Source organism: Heliconius melpomene, chromosome 20 (genome assembly GCF_056956725.1).
Source record: "Heliconius melpomene rosina isolate 202511_hmr_F chromosome 20, ASM5695672v1, whole genome shotgun sequence".
Classification (NCBI taxonomy): Eukaryota; Metazoa; Arthropoda; class Insecta; order Lepidoptera; family Nymphalidae; genus Heliconius; species Heliconius melpomene.
In genome coordinates this window covers 10,324,531-10,346,410 of record NC_140408.1, presented here as the reverse complement: position 1 = coordinate 10,346,410, position 21,880 = coordinate 10,324,531, and the positions used below count along the sequence as shown (strand labels likewise).

Here is a 21,880-nt window from a genome sequence, read left to right as displayed (position 1 = left end):
TTACATTAGCTGGCAGCTGTCCTGCCTGACATTCAATCATGCTTCAATCTGGCTTCTACATCTAAATATCAAAAGTTAGAACTGATGCGTTAAAAATATATGAAAAATTAAATAAAACACTGGATTAAGATACCATGTTTATATATCAACATCATTACAATTCTCTGTATTAGCTATAATAGGAGATATTTTTCTTGTCTTTGATTTATAGAAAATGAAAACATTCTTCCGATTCAGATGAAGCTGTATGTTGCGATCCCATGGAGTCTTTTACAGAGAATTGGTCCGATAATACCTCCACGTCGTGAATACCTAGTATATCGTTGGTAAGGTCCGCGAACGTTATAACCTGAATGGAAAAAGAAATAAAATTATTTCTTAAGAAATAAAATTATTTCTTAATAATGAAAAGTTTCAAGTTCTTTGTGTATAAATATACACAAAGAACTTGAAACTTTTCATTATTGACTTAAATTTTTTATTGCACATCTTAAGTACCACGCTGTATCTCGTATACAGCAAGATAAGCAAAGGGAAAATACTAAAAAGATACTCGGTTTCATAAGGAACATAAGTAGTATTTTTTTTTATGGAAAATGGACAAGGCAAACGAGCGTTCGGGTCACCTGACGATGATCACCGCCACCCACGACACCGTGCAGCACCAGAGGAGCTACAGGTAAGATACTTGGATACCACTTTCTACGCCCAGGTTTGGACACATTGCATACCTATTAAACTATGCGACGTTGGTGTAGCTCCACGCAATGGCGTAGCGAGCTTAACTCGCGCTTTACAGCGCCCCCAGGCGAACACAATATAATTTCAAATGTATGTTTAAATAATTCACTCCACCGAGTGGATAAACAACATATTTAAAAATAACTGTTTTTAAGGTTGTCCTAATGTAATAAGTAGTATAAGAGTATCAATGGCATTATAGCGCAGCTGGGACATGATAGATTGTTATAAGTTCTATAAAATCTATCCAGAAAAAAAAAACTTTATCTATAAATATTTAAGTAAGTAATTGTTCGGACTCTACGCCGCACTCTATTGAACTAGATTCAATAGAGTGCGGCGTTGAGTTCCGCAAACCTAGCGAAAGAGGACGTGACTAAACAATATATATACTTATAATCTCTCATAAGGATGTTCCCCATACAGACGAACGAATTTCTTTAAGTGAAAAGATATTTAAAATATTACCTCGGGTAGAAATGAAAAGTCACCTTCTACAGCTGTAGCTCGATCTTCGAAACTATGCCCAGTTAGTATTGAAAGTAAATACCAACAGAGGTCTCGGGGAAAACATTCTCCTGAATCATCAAATGATAGTATGTAAAATTTTAAAATTTATTTTAGTTATGGCTCAACAGTTAACAGAACTCTTCAGAAACAATCTTTAAATGTGATAATTTTTTTGCGATATATCCTATCCTATCCTATCCTATCCTATCCTATATCTTATAAAACAAAGTCGCTTTTTGTGTCTGTCTGAACTTTCTAACTCTTCTTCTTCTAAACCACCCAACGGATTTTGATGCGATCTTCACCATTAAGTTGAGTGTTTTTCGTAGAAGGTTTATATATAGTTTATTATTTGTCCATTCTTATGTAAATTAACATAAATACGATAAATGTGTATAAAGTCCTACCCGTTGAGACACTTTTGCGCATGCGCTGCTCTAATGGCAAGTACTACATGAAAAAAATGTACTGGAGTATTGTTCCTCTTAATAAGATCTACAAAAAAGTCCGCGAGAGCATATTCTTATCTTTTAAGAATAACGTGTAGTGATCATATTTCTGTCTAAAAATTGTAATTTCAATATATTTTTTATTGTAAGGGATATTTTTCCATAATGGTATTAATCCTTATCCTTTAAAATACTTTATTAAATTTCTACGTTAAACGAAGATAAAATTTGCTTTTTACACTATTTCGAAATTGCGAATAGTTTTAGAGAAAAACGCATTTAATTGTTAACACATTACGCCGTTCACACATAAATTGTATCGAGTCAAGTTTCACTTATCCCTTACTCTCAGCATATATTTAAGTATATTAGTTACGCTGGCCATTTAATGTAGATCAAAACTGTCTTTTACTGTTTTTCATTTTAATAAGTACTTTAGAAGTTGTTACAATATCAAAAAATCCCTGCTGCGAAACGGCTCGCCACTCGCGTCTCTGCGCGCCCAGCGTCGTTTTGCTTCATTCGTCGTTCAGTGGTAGAATGCTCGCCTGCCACGCGGGCGGCCCGGGTTCGATTCCCGGCCGATGCATTCTATATAATTTTCCTCACAGGCAGCCACGTAGTTGCCAAGCCACTTGCTTTTCATCAGGGACAGAATACCCTCTTCAGCATTAACCACAAGCTCGAAAAAAAAAAAAACCCGCCTGCCTTTATAGCAACGAAGATTTAGATGCGTTTGCACGTATTGGATAATTAGAGTTGAATGTATTATTTCAGCGCAATATATTTGGTTTCATATTTTTTGTAGTAGTTATTAGTACCTAGGTAGGTTTTTGGTTATAATTTCTTCCGTTTAAAAATAGTCATTTAACTATCTAAAAATAGTCATTTAAATATATTTTAATAAGTACTTGAAAAGATTAGTAGCACAGATTTAAAATTACGGTACCTACTAAAAAATCCTTGCTGTGTAAAACAATTGGAAAATTCTTATTGAAACTACTAAAATGCGGGTTGCATTAGGGTTTAATTAATTTTCACATTATCTTAAGTGCTTTGCAAATATACATTATATGAATAATTCAGTAGTTAAAGCGGGCGAAGCCGCAAGGGGGTCGCTAGTATTTCTATATAAATATCACACATTTTGCATCGTCATCGTCAGGACAAATCTAATGACCTCTTTCATACTCTACATAGTCGTAGCGGGTCTGACTATCGACTTATTGCTTGTAGGAACAATATCTCATATTATATATATTGTATAATATTATATAATATTGTAGGAACAATGTCGATCTCCACGGGAATACAATTATAATAAGACTAGCGGACGCACGCAGCTTCGCTTGCGTATTTAAGGGTGAATTCTAATAACCCATGAAACATGTGTTCAATGAAATATTTTTAAGAGTCTAAATTCCAAATTTTATAAAAATCGGTGGCGATTTAAAGATTTTTCCATACAAACTTTCAACCCCTTATTTGCACCCTTAGGGGGTGAATTCTAGAAAACCATGAAACATGTGTTTAATTATATACGTTTAAGAGTCTGAATTTCAAATTTTATGAAAATTGGTGACAATTTAAAAAAAACCTATACAAACTTTCAACCCCTTATTTGCACCCTTAGGGGGAGAATTCTAGAAAACGATGAAACACTTGTTCAATTAAATACTTTTAAAAATCTAAATTTCAAATTTTATAAAAATCGGTGCCGATTTAAAATTTTTACCATACAAACTTTTAACCCCTATTTCACCCCTTTAGGGTTAACATTTTTCAAAATTCCTTCTTAGTGGATGTCCAGATTACGAAAGTAAACTTTTGTCCAAATTTAACGTTTCTACCATCAGCGGTTACGGCTGTGCGTGCGTCTTACCTCAGTCAGTGAGGACAAGTCCTTTTATATATATAGACTAGTGGGCCCGGACGCGGCTACGCCCGCGAAAATATAAGCCTAAATAATTAAAATAAGTTAAAAAATAATAATAAGTGGAGATTTATTATTAGAAAAAATATCTGAGTAACCGAAATGAACAAACAAAAGAAATAAAAGTAACTAAAGGAAATTCTTAATATTAGAAAAAGTACCTAAAGTTTGCCGTGCGCGCGTACTAAACATTTTTCTATATTAAATAATTATTAATTTTTGCGAACATTATTAAATAAAATCTCAGATGATTATAATTACGATTTTAAGTGTATAACATCGGTATAGATAACCGAACTGAGATAAATTAATTATAAGCAGCAAATAATTACATAAAAAATAGTAGTAATTCGAAAATATATAAAAATTTACAAAATCATCAAAGTCATCTGCCCGTTCGCGTCGGTCATACTATACCACTCGTAGGCTAGGTCATTTGGAATCAGTGACATCTTAATTATTTATTAGAATGTTATACAGTAAACTATAATATCCATCTAGATGAAATGCTAAAAGTGACTATTATATTTATTTTCATAAGGATGAATATCAAATTATAGAAATCATCTAATTTTTGTTAATGTATATATATCTATATCGGCGCGCGCCATGTATGCATTAAGCAAACTCACTTTGGGTGACGTTTTCTTAAAACAACAAACTTTGCAAGCCGTTGCTTAGCAACGCGTAGCGACGATTGTTATTACCATGGCGGAATAAATTGCTTGTCAAATTAATTAATTTAATTTATTGGTATATATCGAAAATATTACAAATATGAGAGAAAAAAAAAGTATCCTATGTTCATCCCGGGACCCTCAAGTATCTCTATATGAGTATTTTATCACAATTAAATTAGCGGTTTGGCCCTGATTGCGTAAAAGACAGACAGACAGACAGACAGAGTTACTTTCGAATTTATAATATAGGTATGGATTATTTTAATTTCCACATACTCATATGACAAAGCACGGCGTCCAATTCCGTCGATACACAATACCACGAATTGGGACTACAAGTGAAGTACGGGATAAAGCTTGAAGCTCAACAACAATTATTATGTTACTGAATTTACCAACCATTATTCATGAGCATTTCGATAAAATCTTCTCGGTCCATAGTAAGATTATTTCCATCCTTACAAGCAAATTGGCGGAATGCATTTTTCAATTTGTTGAAGTTATCACCAAACGCGGGTCGATGATTCAAATATAATTTGACAAATTCTTCGAAATCTATCTCGGTGCATGGATTCTTTTCATATACTTTGTATTTCGCTTCTATTATTAAATTTTCTACCTGTTTATAATAACTTAAATTAAGTAATAGGCCAACATCTACTATTAGGGTTTCGTAGTTTTTAAGGAAAAAAGGAACCCTTATACGATGTCTACCACTATGTTGTCCGTCCGTCTGTCTGCCAAGACCCTTTATCTCAGGAACGCTTGGAGATATCGAGTTGAAATTCAAACCATATACTCAGGTCTACAGGCTCATAATTTCCCGAAAAACATATTTCTATGTTTACTTCGAAAAAAGATATGGTCGTTTATATCGCAAAGAACGCGTATTTCGACACTATAAAGGGAATCAAAATTATTTTGCACTGAACTAGACATAAGTAAGTTTGTATAGATTTTTTTATGAAATGCCTATAAAACCTCTAAACATAGTAAACAACTTCAAAATGATAAAATTACCTCATATTCCGAAGGAAAATATCCCAGCGCCCTCATTAGATCTGGCAAAGAATCAATTGGAATAAAATCTTTAACTTGTCTCATGACCGGCGAGAACGTCCCCTGGCACAATATCTGTATGTAGTAGAATAGATCGCGTATTTCGCGGAACAGCCACCCCGGCCGACCGTTCTCTATGAGACAGTAGTATGGGTCCAGGTCGTTGCCGCCTTGCTTTGTCGTTATTTCCACTGACCTGGTATGTTATATATTTTTATTTAATTTTTAAGATGAATTAATATAAACGTCTTTATTAAACACCGTAGTGGTGCAGTCAGGAGATATTCACTTGATGGTTGTAGGGTTCAAGAAGGTTCCTGCTAAACTGTGCACTGCTCACATGCTTATCCACATACAGCAGTAGATATAGGCAGAGGGAATAGGTGTTAAGACACTCCTGTTCCTCACCTTCCTTTATTATTTTTTGGGACATTGTCTTGTCTCGTTACCAAAGTAAGAAAATTAAAATAATAATTGTTGCAAGTGAGAGTTAAACCCAGAACTATCGTGATTACAGTCAGAATCCTTGGTGCGATATTTTAATTTCCTCCCTCTGACAATAAGACAAAGCGCGGCGTTGAGTTTCGCGACTCATTTAGATTTCTTCTGCCTTCTATAGGGATACAGCCGATAATTAGTTTTAGTTTAATTTGATTACATATTATAAACGCCTAAAAACTTGTAGGTAACTATTAACTTTACTATTTATTCATCTAGTTATATGATCAACTCGATTGCTTACTACTTAGCACAATTTTTACCTGTAGTTTGCGGCCCACTGATATATGCAATTATCTTTTGCACCAATTGTAAACAAAGTCCTAGTATCTTCTCGGAAACACATGTCGATTACCTTTGTAAATTGTTGTAATTAGTTTTATTTACTTCTTTAATTATATTGGTTATATTTACAGAAATTAACACGTAAGAAAATTTACTATATTTAATATTCAATATTTTTTTCCTTAACCAGAATAAGAACTGACAAACAATTTCGTTAGTGTGTTTAGTTTCTTTTAAATGTTTCACGTATTAAATAAGGGACCAACATTTAGTTTTTTAAATTAGATTAATTGTAACTATGCCATCTTTATTTTCCTCTCAACGTGTAATAGTATATACCTGAAGAGGATGTCCAAGCAAAGCGACATGTTTCCAAGGATTGCCGTCTAAAGGCATCTTCTGTAGGCCAATCACATTTTTTGTACAATAAAGTAAATATTGAGAGGAAATATCGTGCTTAGTGCAAGTTATCAGTTGCATTCTGCAAACTGGGGTTTCATATCTAGGTCCGAGTATTGTTGATAAGGTCATTGTTGTCGCGTAATTCACTATCTTATATTTGAACTGAAATATTATTTTTAATATTTAATAATCACAAGAAAAAGCAACATCCTTATAATATTTTTATAGGTAAGGAAAACCTATTGATACTTAGTTGTTTAGATTCATCACAGATATGAAATACTGACGGGTGTTAAAATTAATTTTCTTTAACTAAATTGGCGTGATAAGAAAGATACTGCCGTCAACCAATAATATAGACAAAGACATGAAAGAGAAAGAAAATGAAAATATTGGACACTACTTTTGCAGCCCCACATATACTATATGTATAGAATATATCCTATACATGATGAAGAAGAATACGATGAAGGCTCGTATAAACCTCATAGGCAAACCTTTTTTTAGTTGTAGTCTCTATCAAGAAACTAAATGATACTGTGAAGCATAAGTCTATGGTGTAGTACAACTCTCTTAAAGATAAATTAAAGTGTCGTAAAAATATCTTTTCCACTGTGTAATATTCATGCCTATAATTTAAATATCTGATGTCTGGAAATAGAAGTCCAATAATGTTTGTCAACAAGTCAACGGACAAATGATTTATTATATTCATCATAAAAGTTGTGGGTTTTCACCATCAACTTTCATTGGAAATTGTTTATCATTAAAGTACTCTACTTATTTGTCATCAAATAACATTTATAAAGTATTTTATATAATATAAATAAGAAATCAATGTGTTATACCTGATTAGTAGCAACCAAGATCATTGGTAAATCAGTTGTTTGTAATTCAGGATCTAAATCTGAAGGACTGGGCCAAGGCATTCCATACAATGGAATAGCTGTCTGGTCGACTCTGTCCAAGCTAAGCACTTCTAAATATTCTCCAGAACTCTTTCCAATATCATATTCGACCATCATCCTATCTGTCCCTAGAGATAGTAACTTAAAATCTCCATTTTCATTTTTAGTGGGTAAAAAGAATAACGATGTGATGTCTTTATAATGTGCTCTATGTTTGGCGATAAAATTCCACCTATACACTTGACAGTCATATTTATAAACGCACACTGTTCTGCCTTTATCCTGATAAATGAAAAACTATTTAAAAAGCTGTATTATTAATTTTGTAGTATCTACTGACGGTTAAGTATCTACTTCACACTTTTTTGCATAGGCAGAGAGAATCTAGAGTTAATACACTTCGTTACATTTTTGAACATTTCTTCCATTAGCCACACGCCAATTCTAAAGTAGCACTAAATTCATAGCATATAGAACATCTTAACACATAGAGGCACTGTAGTGTTAATCCAGCCTAAAACAAGTATAGCAGGATAGGTACACCAAGCATTGCCAAATAGTAGAAACATTGTGTGTTGAGTGGAGGAACTCAACACCGTATTTTTTATCAGAGCGGGGAAATGAAAATAAGAAAATTAGTAAAACTTAAATATAGTATACAAATTATTTAACATAATGTTGGACTTACAGCTGTGGCTAGAATCAAGGAGTCACTTGCAAAAGCCATCTGCGTTATAGCATGTTGTGTATCTCTATGAGGAGAGATCGTTAAAATGTCAATAGTAGTTGGGTGGAGGAAGATTAGCTCGCCGGTGTCCAGACCACATGCCAGGTGTAAACCTTAGTGTTTAGTTTAAAGTTATTTTTTCCTTTACGTTAAATTAATAGCTATCTTACCCTATTTTGTAGAATAGGGAGCGAGGCCGGTATTAAAGATCTTTTTTCTTCACATTCTGAGTAAATAAAGACGTTAGATATGTGCTCAGCATTTGCGCAGTATAGGGCATACATTATTTTTAGTGGCTTTCTCTGGCAAAAAGAAATGGCACGACTTTGAGTACCGCCACTGACCACAAGATAAATCGAAAATCGGGGGCTGAACGCGAGCAAGTGTCTTAATTCTCCTGTCTTAAAGTCAGCCTATCCTTCTAAATGCGGTATACAGCGTGAACACTAAGGACAAACAAAGCAATTCAACATATAATACAGTATAGTAGGCTTTTATAATACAGTGGGACGCTTAACTATGGGATTAAATATTTATATTTTTCTGCTATGTTAAAACGAAACGTGGCTATGATATGAGTCCCAGGATATACAATCTCGCGAAGTAAGGCCGAAAGTGTAGACTAGTACTTGACCACTAGGTTCTCTCCGCCTACCCTGCTACAAAGAAAAGATAGATGAAGATAGAAAAAAATAATATGTTTTACAACCTGAAGGCGAATACTTGACACACGTAACAGAAAGTTGAGGTTTAGTAACTTCCGTATCGCCTTTTATGGAATTTTCTTTTGGCGGTATAACTACTTTATAATAGTCCCTTAAGTCAAGCCTTAAAAATAATTTGTGTTGAACAAATTCAAACAATTCTACAGCGCCATCAGCATATCCTATGCAAATGTAGGGCCTGTTAAGAGGAAAAATAACTTTTTATATTAAACAAAATTGTTTCATAAAAATCTAAAAAAGATAAACATTTTTCTTGACCAGATGCTACAATTGCTATTGAATAAGAGCATAGGCGATGAACTATAAATAAATACGACTGGTCTCTACTTTATTAACATAATTGCTATAAAATACTTAATAAAACTCATATAATTACTTTTCCGGGTGCACGGATAAAGTAAGAGCGTGATACATTTTACTGTCTATAATTGTAACATATTTCTCAGTCAAGAAATCCAGAAAACCAACGCCCTGGTTACGAGAGCCTACAAAACGGTAAAAATATTAAAATAATTAAAATTATATTAAGGCCGCCGTCACCCAGAAGCACAAATGTGCGACTCTAAACTAATTTATCCACTTGTCAACATGCAATGTTTTTTTTTTCAAAATTTTTCGGAAAATAGAGAACGGTATTTTAATGGGGCGCGGAGTGTCTCAACACTAAGTTCCCTTTGCCTTTAAAGTTACTTGCGCGATAGAGCATAAAGAAGAAAATAGAATTATCGTTTACGTCCATACCACAAGATGCGAGAAATTCGAGTTTGCAGAACTCAACAAGGTTTACCCGACATGGAGAATGAAAAAAAAGAATTATAAGAATACTTTTCATATAGTATGTTAATATAAATAACAATAATTTAACTAACAGACAATAAAATCTCGAATAAGAAATGATTTGCCGGCCGTGGTGGCGTCTGATGGGATGTTCTTTTTCATTAATTTTTCTATTACGACTCCGGTATCAACATCACGTACCGGTATTTTCTCCCAACAAGGGCATATTTTGTTGCCTGATAACATAAAACATTATTAAATTATAGTCTATGAATGAATATATTATGAAACTACATAAATTTGAAGAAAATGAAGGTTCCGTGTAAACTTAAGAATTAGTATACCTACTAATTTTTATTAACTTTTTCTTTGTATAGCATACACGTATAACATAGTATCAATCAAAATCAGCTTTACACTTTTTTTACCTTTTTTAGAGATAGGGAAGGGGAAGGGGATAGAGAGGGGAAACTAAATGTTATTACCCTCTGTTCCCCACTATAATTATATTAATTTTACTGTTATGTAATTATATTAATTTTTATTTTCACTGATCTAGTAGGTACATTACAAGTATATTTTCACGTTTTATCCCTAGCTGGAGGAAGGCTACGTAAAAACCATAAGGAACCCCTGAGGATATTTAAAAAGAGATTGATGACAGAGGAGGAGGCGAAAGAGATATGCAGAGATCGTAGCGTTGGGTGTACTTTTCTTTCTGGCTAATACTCTCGGAATGCTTCTAAACTGGATAGAAAATAAAGAAATAATAAAAACTAACACTTTGGATCTAAAACCACACAGCTTCTAGGTTTTATGTTGAAACTGATGTCCTTAACGCAGTCAGTGGTAAAACTATGAAGCCAAAACAGTAGTTTCATTTGATTGTCGTAGAAACGTATCTCCCCAATAGCGTTGCCGGTCACGATCTCTCTGACAACATCTTTTTAATATAGCTAGTAAGTATACAATAATATAGAATAATATTTTTTCCATAAATTATAGATAGAAACATATAATTGGTGCCAAAAAATAATATAATAGAGAAAGTTCTGTTATTCAAATTTGAGGCCAGTCGTGGCGCAGGGGCACAAAGAGTGAATGTGACAGGTTATGGATTCGACTCCCATTCGAGGAAATCAATTATTTAATATTTTCAACTGATAGGTATATCTGTAATTCAATCATAAGTTTGTATCAATAAATGAACTAAAAATCCTAAAGAATCCTGCAATTTGTTTCTCTAGTTATTGATTTGAACTGAACTATTAAAGCAGAATCATTGAATTTAAAACTTAATTAGGAGGATATAATTTGAAGCGTATTAATTCTAAAAAATTGATGAAATACCTACTTACAATGATATTAAAGCTTTACCAGCTTGACATACCTAATAGCATTGATTTATTTCATTACAATAATACATTCACACATCTTATTGCAGGCTAAATAAATCTAGGGAAAAACTACACTTTTCTCTGAGTTACGTCATCATAGGGTGCAATTTTTGATTTTGAAAATATTTTCGTAATAGGGACCCTATTACAAAAATATATTAAAAATCTAATATTCGAGATATATTTTTTGCACGCAATGCCTCCAGAATTCGGCAGAAAGGGGGGGACGGAGTGTATTAACACTAGGTTCCCTATGCCTATTCTGCTGTGTGCGGGATAGCGTGAAGCTGATTTAATTTATTTTTTTTGCATATAGCAGGATAGACAGAAAGAGTCTAATTTCAAGACCTCTTCAAGTACATACCTATTACATTATTCAAAAAAATAGCTTATGTATGCAAATAGCATATTACCCGTCAATACTTTTAATAACATTAATTTTCTTTTGTTCAATCTTTAAAACTTTTATAAATTTCAAATCCTCATAATTAGTCTCTATCACGTTTTCATGGTACTCTATGGTATATCCGTAGACTAGGACACATCCTCTACTGGTGGCTACCAATACCTGGCTGGACTCACTGACAAAAGTAAAAGAAGTAAATCTGCCATTCTCTGGCTTAAACTTTTGGTCAACCATTTTAATTTTCAGCTCATAATCATCTGTCTCTTTTAGAAGACCTCGTTCAATGATGAATATTTTCTATAAAAAATATATTATTTATTAAAAAAAATATTTCAACTTACATTATATATTTTTTAATGTTATTCCACACTTAGGAGAGAAAAATACTTTTTAGAAAACATAAAAATTTTAAAGTAACGGACTCTGATCAACTGAGCCATACGTTCTCATCGGGATACGTCAAAATTTTTATATATGTTTATTACAACTTAGTTGCTAGCATCTCTGTAGAAAGCTTTTACCAATTTCCGCTATCCACAGATAATTGCAACAAGATGCTAGCCGCATTTTCGCTAATTCTAAAAAGTACTTGTTTTCTAAAAAGTATTAATATCATATCTATTATGTTACACATCTGTTTGCCAAGAAACAATTCTAACAGTAAATCTATTTTCGTAGTATCTTAAAACTTTTTAAATTATGCCTGCGCTAGAACATTAAGTTTTTTAACCGAATAAGTAGTCTACTTAAATATTTTTTTAATTAATTTTGTCTTTATTTTGCTTCATACTGTATTCGCACTTAGACAATGCTAAGTAAGGCAGAGGGAATCTGGGAACCTAGTGATAAGACACTTCTTTCTTATGAAGACACTTTTCGCCGAATTCTGGAGTGGAGTTTCTAGAGCGAGAAAATGGAAAATATTAATGGGATTTTGGGCTACATATACATACAAACATTTAGGTATAATCATTTTGAAAAAGCTGAAATAAGGTAAAAAATTAAACAACTTATAAAAATGTAAAATAAACTAACATCAGAAATACCAATCCATATATTACGTTTCGTCATTAACATGAATTGTTCAGAATTGGTAGGATTGAATGCCATGTCCACGATACCTCCACGAGGTATATCTACTTCTAGGGAAGCTAAAAAATGTAAAAAATGCAAAACATATTTTTAAAGCCCGATATTAAATATAAATAAATATATAATCAAATAAACCTTACCATGAGGATCATTGAGTCCAAATGACCAAATCCACCAACTTATATTCGATTTGTCTTGATATCCAAGCGTCATTAAATATTTGGCATCAGAACTTATAATTACTTTCGACAGCTTAATATTTCTATGGGGATTGAAGATTGTCCTTTGAGGGAAATTGTCTTTACTGTCCCATACAATGATAACGTTCTCTGGTCCCGAGTCGGCTGTTACGAGCCATCTTCCGTTGCCATCGCACGCTATGCACGCGACCACGTGTTTCTGGACATGTTAAAATAGATATTATACAGTAATCTTGTTTGTTGTTTCTTCCTTTCGAGATACGGAGCCCTAAGACTGAATAAGTAACGAGGGTCTAAATTAAAAGTGTGTTAGTACTAATATAGTAACTGTAAACATTTCCTGGTGTTATATTTATTTATTTAATTATTAATTAGGTTACACGTGATTATTATAGCGTGCTATCTATTTAAACAAAACTTTCTTTATTACCAGATACCAGGCTGTACAGTTTATCTAATCGATTACGCCTTATATATAAGTCAGAGGTCACTGGTTCAGTTCACAGTACATATAAAGGTGGAATTTATGAATAGTTTACAAGCTATCTTATCCATTACAGCTGTTACTTTTTCTGAGAGTATTCTAGAGGTATTCTTGATAATAAATAAATAAATAGGTACTGAAGACAATTATAAATGAAGGTGAAGTTCGGGTATGAAAAACTTCCTGACAAGCCAGTGTTTGTAATTTTTGTGAATGTAATTTTTTTAGCTTCACGTTGTCTCTGCTAAAGGCAAAGAGAACCTGGGAACTTAGATTAAGACATTTTCGTTCCCTCCAATGTTAATAATGGATATATTATAAGAACTGAGATATTAGACAGAACATCTCAAATTTTGCAGAAAGCAACAAATCTTTGATGAATATATAAAAATTAAGAATAAGTTATTTTATTGAATGATATTTAGTAAAAAACATCAAATCGTGTGCGATTTTCATTCGACACAATCAATTACTTCCTTTTCCTTCCTCTGGTAACAAAACAAAAAGCATAAACTGGGGATCAGAGTGTCTTCACTTCTTTTGCCTAATATGTTTTAAAAATGAGGGATGAACAAATTAATGAACGAAAAAACTTAAAGAACGAAAAAATGTCCAAAATCTACTATATTATAATTTAAATTGTAATCATCCCAGGTCAAGATTTTGAAATGGCAGCAAAAAAAATACTTAAAACACCTTAAAGCAATTTAACCGGCTCCGGGCATTGACTGTAATTGTAATTATTGGTGAACCGTAAAGAATATAACTTCAAAAGTAAGTCCTTAATCACCTCAAAATTATAACTCGTATTTATGTAACATTTAAGTTTTAAAATGCAGCAGGCTTTTTGTATTTTTATTAATATATATCTTTTGCTAAATTTTAGTTTTTGATATATTGTTGACACTCCGTCAGTGGCGTAGCTAGGGTATTTGCTGCCTGGTTCGGCTTAGGACTTGATGCCCTTTAAAATGGTCTAAAAATAAAAATAATAATAATAAAAAAACAGATTCAAAGAAAGTGTCTTCTACTCTCACGTAGATCAAGTGTCAGACACTAAAATGTGACATTGGCTACCTTTAAAAAAATTAATCGTCGACTTTGATGCCCCTTTCCTTTTGATGCCCGGTGCGACCGCAACGCTCGCACCCCCCTAGCTACGCCACTGCACTCCGTTCCTCACTTTTCGCCGAATTTTCGAGACATTTCATATTGAGTGGAGGAAATCACCGCCGGAAGTGGGTTAATTAAGTATAATCACTCTCGAGTGGGGACCGGACCCACAAACGTGGCGTATACACTCGAAACGTTTTTATACCGCGCCACGGCCATGTATTTTTAAAAGCACAATTAAAGTTTCAAGTTTAAAAAATTAAAAATATATTTAACAAAATGTTCGTATATATCTATACCATTGTAAAAGCTTAACTTACGTGCCCTTGGAGTATCATCATGGCGTTGGTGGTCCAGTTGTACAGCACGCCGCAGTTGCCGGCCGCGTAGAACACTGTCGTACTATTGTTGCTATTAAGATTGATCACACCAACTTTCGGATTATAACCGTATATCCACCGTATATTCTGTGTTCAATATTTTTAATTATTATTTAGGTTGAAGCCATCGTGACACTCTCCCACCCTTGTGGGTGGAACTGTAGGTGTTGCGGTTGTGAGCCCCATTCCCATATGAGGGAATGAATTATCATTTATTGATAGTTTCATTTGTTCGCTCTGGCATCAAAGCCAAAGCCCGGCGTTTAGTTCCGCAATTTAACACTCAATGCCTCGAAAAAATCGGCGGGAAGATTGATTTATTACCCTGCGGTATTTGGGATACAGCGTGAAGTTGATTAACAATTGCTATGAGTGAATGGAATAAGAAATATTTTTTTTTATTTCCCTTTGGATGAAGGTAAAGCATATTCGGATTTATGGGTGATACATTAGATTAACGGCGTTAGCGTTTTTTTAGTTTATTTCATAACAATAAAATATATGAACTAACAAATGGTGAAGGTTTGTAACCATATTGTGCAAAATCGGTGCGTTTTCTGATCTGTGACAATGAGAGGCTGTAAAGGTTGCGAAGATCATCTCCAGTCGTGACATTCGCTTGAATGTTTGGCAACGAATGAAATTTCGGTGATTCGTCTTTTTCCATTTTATCCATTTTAATTTAATGAATACGTTGTGTATTTGACAAAATCAAAATACTAGGTTTACTATTAATATTTTTTAAGGAAACCTATTTGTTATTTTTGTACGTCAAAATGTCAAAGAAGTTATTATGTAATTATACTATTATACTTATGGTGTGTGTGGAGAGGCCTATGTCCAGCAGTGGACGAGGACAGACTGATGATGATGATGATGATGATGTGTATAAATGCCTATTTATTTTTATTATCATATACGTACACAGTACGTTGAGGCCAGATGTGGTGCAGGGGAACAAACATGTGACTGTAAATGTGACCGGTTGTGGGTTCGATTTCTACTCGAGGAAATGAAATGGTTTATAATAATAATAGTAAGCCATTCAACATACAATTCCTCATGAATTTAGCGGAAAATAAAAACAACTTAACTATCTTGATGGGAACGGCACTCCGTACGCTGCATCCCGCACATGAAATTGTAGGCAGAGGGAACCTAGTTTTATAATTTAAAAGTAACAAATACATTAATTACATACATGTACGAGTAACGTAACAACACTCACAATCGAACGCAGTTGAGTCATTACAAAACAAAACCAACGTCCTGCGGCTGCTCGTCGCTAAAATAGAGCATCGAGAAGGAAATAAATGAGTAAGAGACAAAGGGCGTTAACCACTGTTCTCTGGACCGTATTTATAATTTTATATATATTATATATCAATATATATCTTTATCTCAACGCCTGTCAAAGGTCTATAGTACACACGGGAGAGCATTCGCCTTCCTTCACTGCTCCGGTGTGGTCATGGATCTGAGAACTCTACTTTTAACTCTATTTGGACTTAGTTTAGTGCACGCTAAAACGATTTTTGTTGAAGAAGCTGTTTTAGGTCCGGAGGAGGTCAGTTCTTTTAATGTTTTATCTATTGCTTGAGTCTTTGTATTGGGGAAATAGGAAATTAATATTGCATTTTTTATGGTAATTTTAAAACAGAACAGACTCGGTCAGTGGTTATAGATAATTAATATAACAATTATTATCTTTAGTTACTTTGTAATATTATTGTAACTTATGGCCTGGTGACCTATATTTTGTTTATAAATACTTACATGAACTTAGAGTAACGATTGTTTGGTCTAATTATAAAATTATTATCATACTAAATACATTTTATGTTTTTGTATAATATACCTATAAAACGTGTACCTATGTAACTCATTAGCTCACAAATTCGAAAAACTAAAAGGAAAGTCTGAATTAACGTATGAAAGTTATTAGATTTACTGATAATTACCAACATTAATTATTTTTTAGATAGCGTTTATGAAAAAATATGGCTATTTACCTGAAAAAGAGAAAGGAATGGATTTTGCGTACACTCCGCACGCACTGCACACTGAAGCTGTGAAGAAAATGCAAGAATTCGCTGGATTAGCACCCACTGGACATCTTGATGCGGAAACTAAAAAAGTGAGCCAAAATTTTTTTTTTCTAAGCGACTTTTTATTACATTATTCGAAATTATCTTGGGCAGCATTTTATTTTTATTTTTATAAAATCAATTTAATAAACCAAAAAATAAATATACTAATACCCACATCATTAAAAATATATAATATTTAATAAATAAAAATATATCATATTTCTATTAAATATTCGGCGGCGTTGAGTTCCACCACTCAACACACAATGCCTTCAGAACACAGTGGAAAGTGGGAAACGGAGTGCCTTAACACTAGATTCCCAATGCCTACCCCGTGAGAGCGTGAAACTGATTTATATTGAATAGGTGCCTTACCCAGCTTTTTTAATGTTTGTTTAGCTTTTCAAAAGAAAACGATGTGGAGTGAAAGACATAGAAACGAAAGCAGAAACTCATCGCAGAAAACGTTATATTATACAACAGGGATGGAACAAAAAGGCTATTACTTACAGGTAAATACATCTATTACGAATTACGTAAAACAATATTTTTATTTTTCGTCAAAACTTTTTAGGATTTTTGTTAATAACTAAAAGCTTTCCTTTATTTATTATTATACAAAAATATTAATAATGTTGTAGAGTTATAAATGGTTCAAGTACTCTACAAAAACCTCGAGTAGAAACTCTAATGGCTGCCGGACTAGCGATATGGGCCCCTCATGGCGGACTAAGTTTTAAACAAGTAAACAACGACAAAGCTGACATACAAGTCTCATTTGCAAGCAAAGATCATGGAGACGGGTAAGTTGTACTTTTTTCAAATTAAATATACATAAAAAAGGATCTCGCCCGATGATTATGGGAAAGCTGCACTGGCTTCTAATGAATTATTTTTAATACGGTGTATTGCTTTTTGCCTGAAATAGACACACACCATTTTTTTGTCTCTGACCCTTACAGTAAGGGAGTTATGGGGGTTGTTACCCCCCAATTCACAGGATGTTATATAAAAGCTCCCTTAAAAAAATAAACCTCTAATTTTTCAAACTTATAATTTTCCATAAATTCTGAAAAAACAAATATAATAATAAACTTATAGATAGCCATTTTGAGTTTAAATTTCATAAAGATATCTTCAATAGATACCGAGAAAATAAACTTTAACGCTAAGGGCTGTTACCCCCATAACTCCCTTACTGTAGGATAAAAACAATACAATCAAAATTCATCAGAAGCTAGTGCAGCGTAGACACTTGAAAATAGACATAAGTGAGATATAAAATTATATAAATAGACTTAAAATAAAAATGGAAATAATAAACATGGTTGCAAACAATACAAATAAGTTGTGACAAGCGTATTTCGATATAGCTTGATCAGATCATATGACTTAGTGCGCTTGAACGATTTCCATAGGGTGCAGGTTCCAAAGGTGTTGAACTCAAAACCGCGTTTTGAATTGTCAAACGTAAAGATCGATGAGGCTTGAGCTTTCAGTGAATACTTGCGCTTGCAGACTTGTCCAAATGCACTACTCCATTTTTAGCACTATTATCACTATTGCACTAAACTATATTAGTCCCTCTCTAACCTAGGTTTCCTTTTGACGGGCCAGGTCATGTGGTGGCGCACGCGTTTCCTCCACCCCATGGTGCTATGCACTTCGATGATGACGAGCTTTGGGGAGACAACCCTGAGGATGAAGAGGAGGATATGACGGACTTTTTTGCTGTAGCAGTTCATGAAATTGGACATGCCTTAGGATTATCACATTCTAATGTGAAATCGTCGGTTATGTATCCATATTATCAATTACCAGTGGAAAAGCTCCATGAGGATGACATATTGGGAATGCAAGAACTTTATTGTAAGTGACATTAGATATAGGTACATGTATGCGTATATGGTTTTTTTCAGATGTTTTGATTTTGTAAATTAAAATTAACTTATCTTAAATATTCATTGTTATTTTGTTGATTCTTATATTAATACTATAGTAGATATTAATACCTTGTATTAGTCAATAAACATATTTTTTTTCTAAAATAATACTGTAGCTTTCTAAATTTAGTTTGACGCTTAATTTGAAGTATTATTTTTCAGTCTCAAATATCGATTAAGCATTTCATTTATCTGCTTTTTATCTGTTACTAATATAAACAAATATAGTTAGTTAGATTTTTTGTAATTATATTTTAGCAAAAGACAAAGTGCAGACTGCAGTATCAGAGGAGAGCACCGAGAGCACCGTCGCGTTCCGGTCGTTCACCCTTGCCGAAGATGGTAAGAAATTTTCTTCTTAGTTTATAAAAAGCCGAACGTTTTTTTATATGGTTTTATAATTCGGTTGTAAAAAAACTATATAGCTATAAACTATATATCTATTATTATGTCTCTTCAATAAAATAGCTATATATTATACTAGAGGCCCCTGCGGCTACGCCCGCTGAAAAATACAAATGTTTATTTAAGTGTATTTAAGAAAAAAACCGACCAAGCGCAAGTCAGACTCGCTCACAGAGGGATCTGTACCAATTTCAGGAACTTTTGTCGAAGTACTTTAAATTGACATAACTTTTTTATTTATGAATCGATTGTAATAAAACAAACTCTAGATGTTTTCAGAAGATTGCCAGAATCCAATAGTGAAAACTGCATCTAAATCGGTTCAATCGATTAAGCCAATTCTGAGATTAGCGATAATCGGTTCGGTAAAGCCAATTCTGAGATTAGCGATAAGAAACGCACGGTTCTATTAGGTTAATAAAGGTTCCCTATAACATTTTTTTTTAAATATCTTCCAAGTACAGACACCGACCCTCTTACGATTTTATTATAAGTATAGACTGCTTTTTTCTTTTTTTCTAATACCTTATAGCGTACCGTAAGAATACAGTTTTCATTAAAATAAAATTACAAGTATCTAATTATTATTTTTCAGATGATGAAAATATCATACCCGATTTATGCTATACAAATTACAACACAATACAAGTGATCCAAGGAAAGATATTCGTGTTTGAAGAAGAGGTAAGGTTGTTCAATGCTAGCCAAATATTTAACTTAAAAGTTTGTTTTAATTCAGTTAAAATTATTAGCGTACAATTTGGAAGTTACATTTTTCGTTTTCTCTGATTACCTCGCTAGGAATGAGGTAAAAAATAATAATCAGGCTAAAAAAGAAGCAATTTTAATCAGTATTGTGTATCATTTTATATCTTTTATTGAACATTTATATATATATTTCAGTGGGTTTGGATATTAAGCAAACGGAAGACAATTGTGGACGGATATCCAAAAAAGTTTCATGAAGTATTCATAGGACTGCCACAGCAAATTAAAGTTATACAGACGATATATGAGAAGCAAAATGGACATATTGTTATATTCACAGGTACATTATTCATTCATAAATATATGAATGTATCACATAAAAAATATGAAAATATCATACATATTTAAAAATATATATTTCATTGATATGCAAAATCTTGAAATCACTTTAAAAAATGAAATCCAAATCAGCGTACTGATACTGATTTTTTTTCTATTTATTTTTGAGATATATTCCACTACTTATGCGGCACGGCTGCTGCACTGGCTTCTAAATAATTATTTTGAAGCCAGTGCAGCTCTCCAACGCTTATCGGGCTAAACTCTTTATAAATATAAATATAATAATAATAATACATGTATTAAATAAAATTAAATTTTATTGAAACTGATTCTTTAAAAATTGGTAGATTTAAGTAAGTTTTAGAATGAAACGGAAAATATAAACCTGCATTAATTGGGTACCTCCCAATTTGAAACATTAGTATATAGCTTACTTTAATGTACTATTTTTTTTTCACAATTATCTACGTCACAGGTCGAAGTTTCTGGGAGTTCAGCGCCCGTTTCCGATTGGTGAGACGCGGAAGACTTACAGAATATCACATCCCACCTCAAGTGACTGAATTAAGCACAGTTTTTCTTTCTAATTACAATAATAAGACCTATTTGATCGAATATGAAAGGTTCTGGAGGTTTGACGAAGCGACTGGACAAATGGACAGCGGATACCCTAAGGATATGTCAGCATGGAAATATCTGCCTTATCCTGTAGACGCGGCTATTATATGGAAAGGCGGTAATGTTTTATTTTTCTAATATGTTCTTTTTAATGTATTATTTCTATAAATTAGTAAAGGTCGTCGTGGCGCAGAGGCACAAGGGTGTGACTGTAACACGATGGTTCCCACAACCGAGGAACCCACGATCCTCACTCGAGGAACGTTTATATTTCCATTTCTTCGCTATGGTGTCGAAGCAAAGCGCGGCCTTGATTTCTGCCACTCAACAAGCAATGCCTCCAGAATTCGGTAGAAAGTGGGGAATCGAGTGTTTTGACACTAGATTCCCTCTGCCTACCCTGCTGTGTGTGGAATACAGCGTGAAGCTGATTTAGTTTTATTGATTTTTATAAAATAGTAAAACCAAAGTACAACATTATAAAATATGTTGGCTGGGTGTGTTATGTAGAGGTCATGTACCGTCAGAAGAGGGAACAGATCCAGTGATAAATCTCTACGTCCTCCATTTAATTTGATTTATCTTTAAGTTTTTATATACGATTGCTGAAGAATTTTCTCTAAATCAAAATAATAAAAAATAGTAAATATAAATAATCCAACGAGTGTTGATTAAATTTACGATATAATCAGTCCATACTTCCTAAATACCAAAACCTCAGATAAAAATTATTATTTATTTTTTTATTTATCAGATACATTCTTCTTTCGTGGTCCTCGTTTCTGGCGTTTCGATAACACAGAAATACGCGCCCACCCCTACTACCCGTTACCGGTCGCCCAGATATGGTTCCCTTGCAAGCCCACGCCCGACATGATGCGGTACACCACCAATGATGAGCCATAGATATTATATGTTGTATGAATAATTAAAATACAATATTATATTTATATTTAAAATTTAATATACATATTTACAATGTAATTTATAGTGGGTTTTAATTTATAA

At 33.2% G+C, this 21,880-nt stretch overlaps 2 protein-coding genes across 2 annotated transcripts; one reads left to right on the top strand and one right to left on the bottom strand.

Moving 5' to 3' along the window:
- Positions 1-136: 136 nt before the first annotated feature.
- Positions 137-15,442, bottom strand: LOC146527940 (cilia- and flagella-associated protein 251-like). Its single transcript, XM_085205187.1, has 17 exons — positions 15,278-15,442; positions 14,707-14,853; positions 12,730-12,988; positions 12,533-12,648; positions 11,505-11,794; positions 10,476-10,627; positions 9,787-9,930; positions 9,294-9,402; positions 8,902-9,095; positions 8,154-8,305; positions 7,406-7,747; positions 6,495-6,719; positions 6,134-6,225; positions 5,334-5,568; positions 4,713-4,932; positions 1,210-1,319; positions 137-349 (listed from the first exon to the last, which is right to left on the bottom strand). Exons 1-17 carry the CDS (start codon positions 15,440-15,442, stop codon positions 206-208), a joined length of 3,096 nt encoding a protein of 1,031 aa, XP_085061313.1. The 3' UTR covers positions 137-205.
- A 613-nt stretch (positions 15,443-16,055) lies between these two features.
- On the top strand, positions 16,056-21,856 carry LOC146527939 (matrix metalloproteinase-25-like). The gene is made up of 10 exons (XM_085204878.1): positions 16,056-16,333; positions 16,748-16,903; positions 17,256-17,368; positions 17,498-17,659; positions 18,454-18,725; positions 19,058-19,141; positions 19,800-19,888; positions 20,108-20,252; positions 20,730-20,990; positions 21,627-21,856. The coding sequence occupies exons 1-10, from the start codon at positions 16,238-16,240 to the stop codon at positions 21,776-21,778; spliced, it is 1,530 nt and encodes a 509-aa protein (XP_085061004.1). The 5' UTR covers positions 16,056-16,237; the 3' UTR covers positions 21,779-21,856.
- Positions 21,857-21,880: the final 24 nt, after the last annotated feature.

Coding starts and splice junctions, on each gene's coding strand:
- LOC146527939 (XM_085204878.1), top strand. CDS start 16,238: ATGGATCTGAGAACTCTACTTTTAACTCTATTTGGACTTAGTTTAGTG. Junction 16,904..17,255: donor TTGATGCGGAAACTAAAAAA/GTGAGCCAAAAT, acceptor ATGTTTGTTTAG/CTTTTCAAAAGAAAACGATG. Junction 19,889..20,107: donor TATTCGTGTTTGAAGAAGAG/GTAAGGTTGTTC, acceptor TATATATTTCAG/TGGGTTTGGATATTAAGCAA.
- LOC146527940 (XM_085205187.1), bottom strand. CDS start 15,442: ATGGATAAAATGGAAAAAGACGAATCACCGAAATTTCATTCGTTGCCA. Junction 14,854..15,277: donor GTTACAAACCTTCACCATTT/GTTAGTTCATAT, acceptor TATTGAACACAG/AATATACGGTGGATATACGG. Junction 11,795..12,532: donor TATGGATTGGTATTTCTGAT/GTTAGTTTATTT, acceptor TATTTTTTATAG/AAAATATTCATCATTGAACG.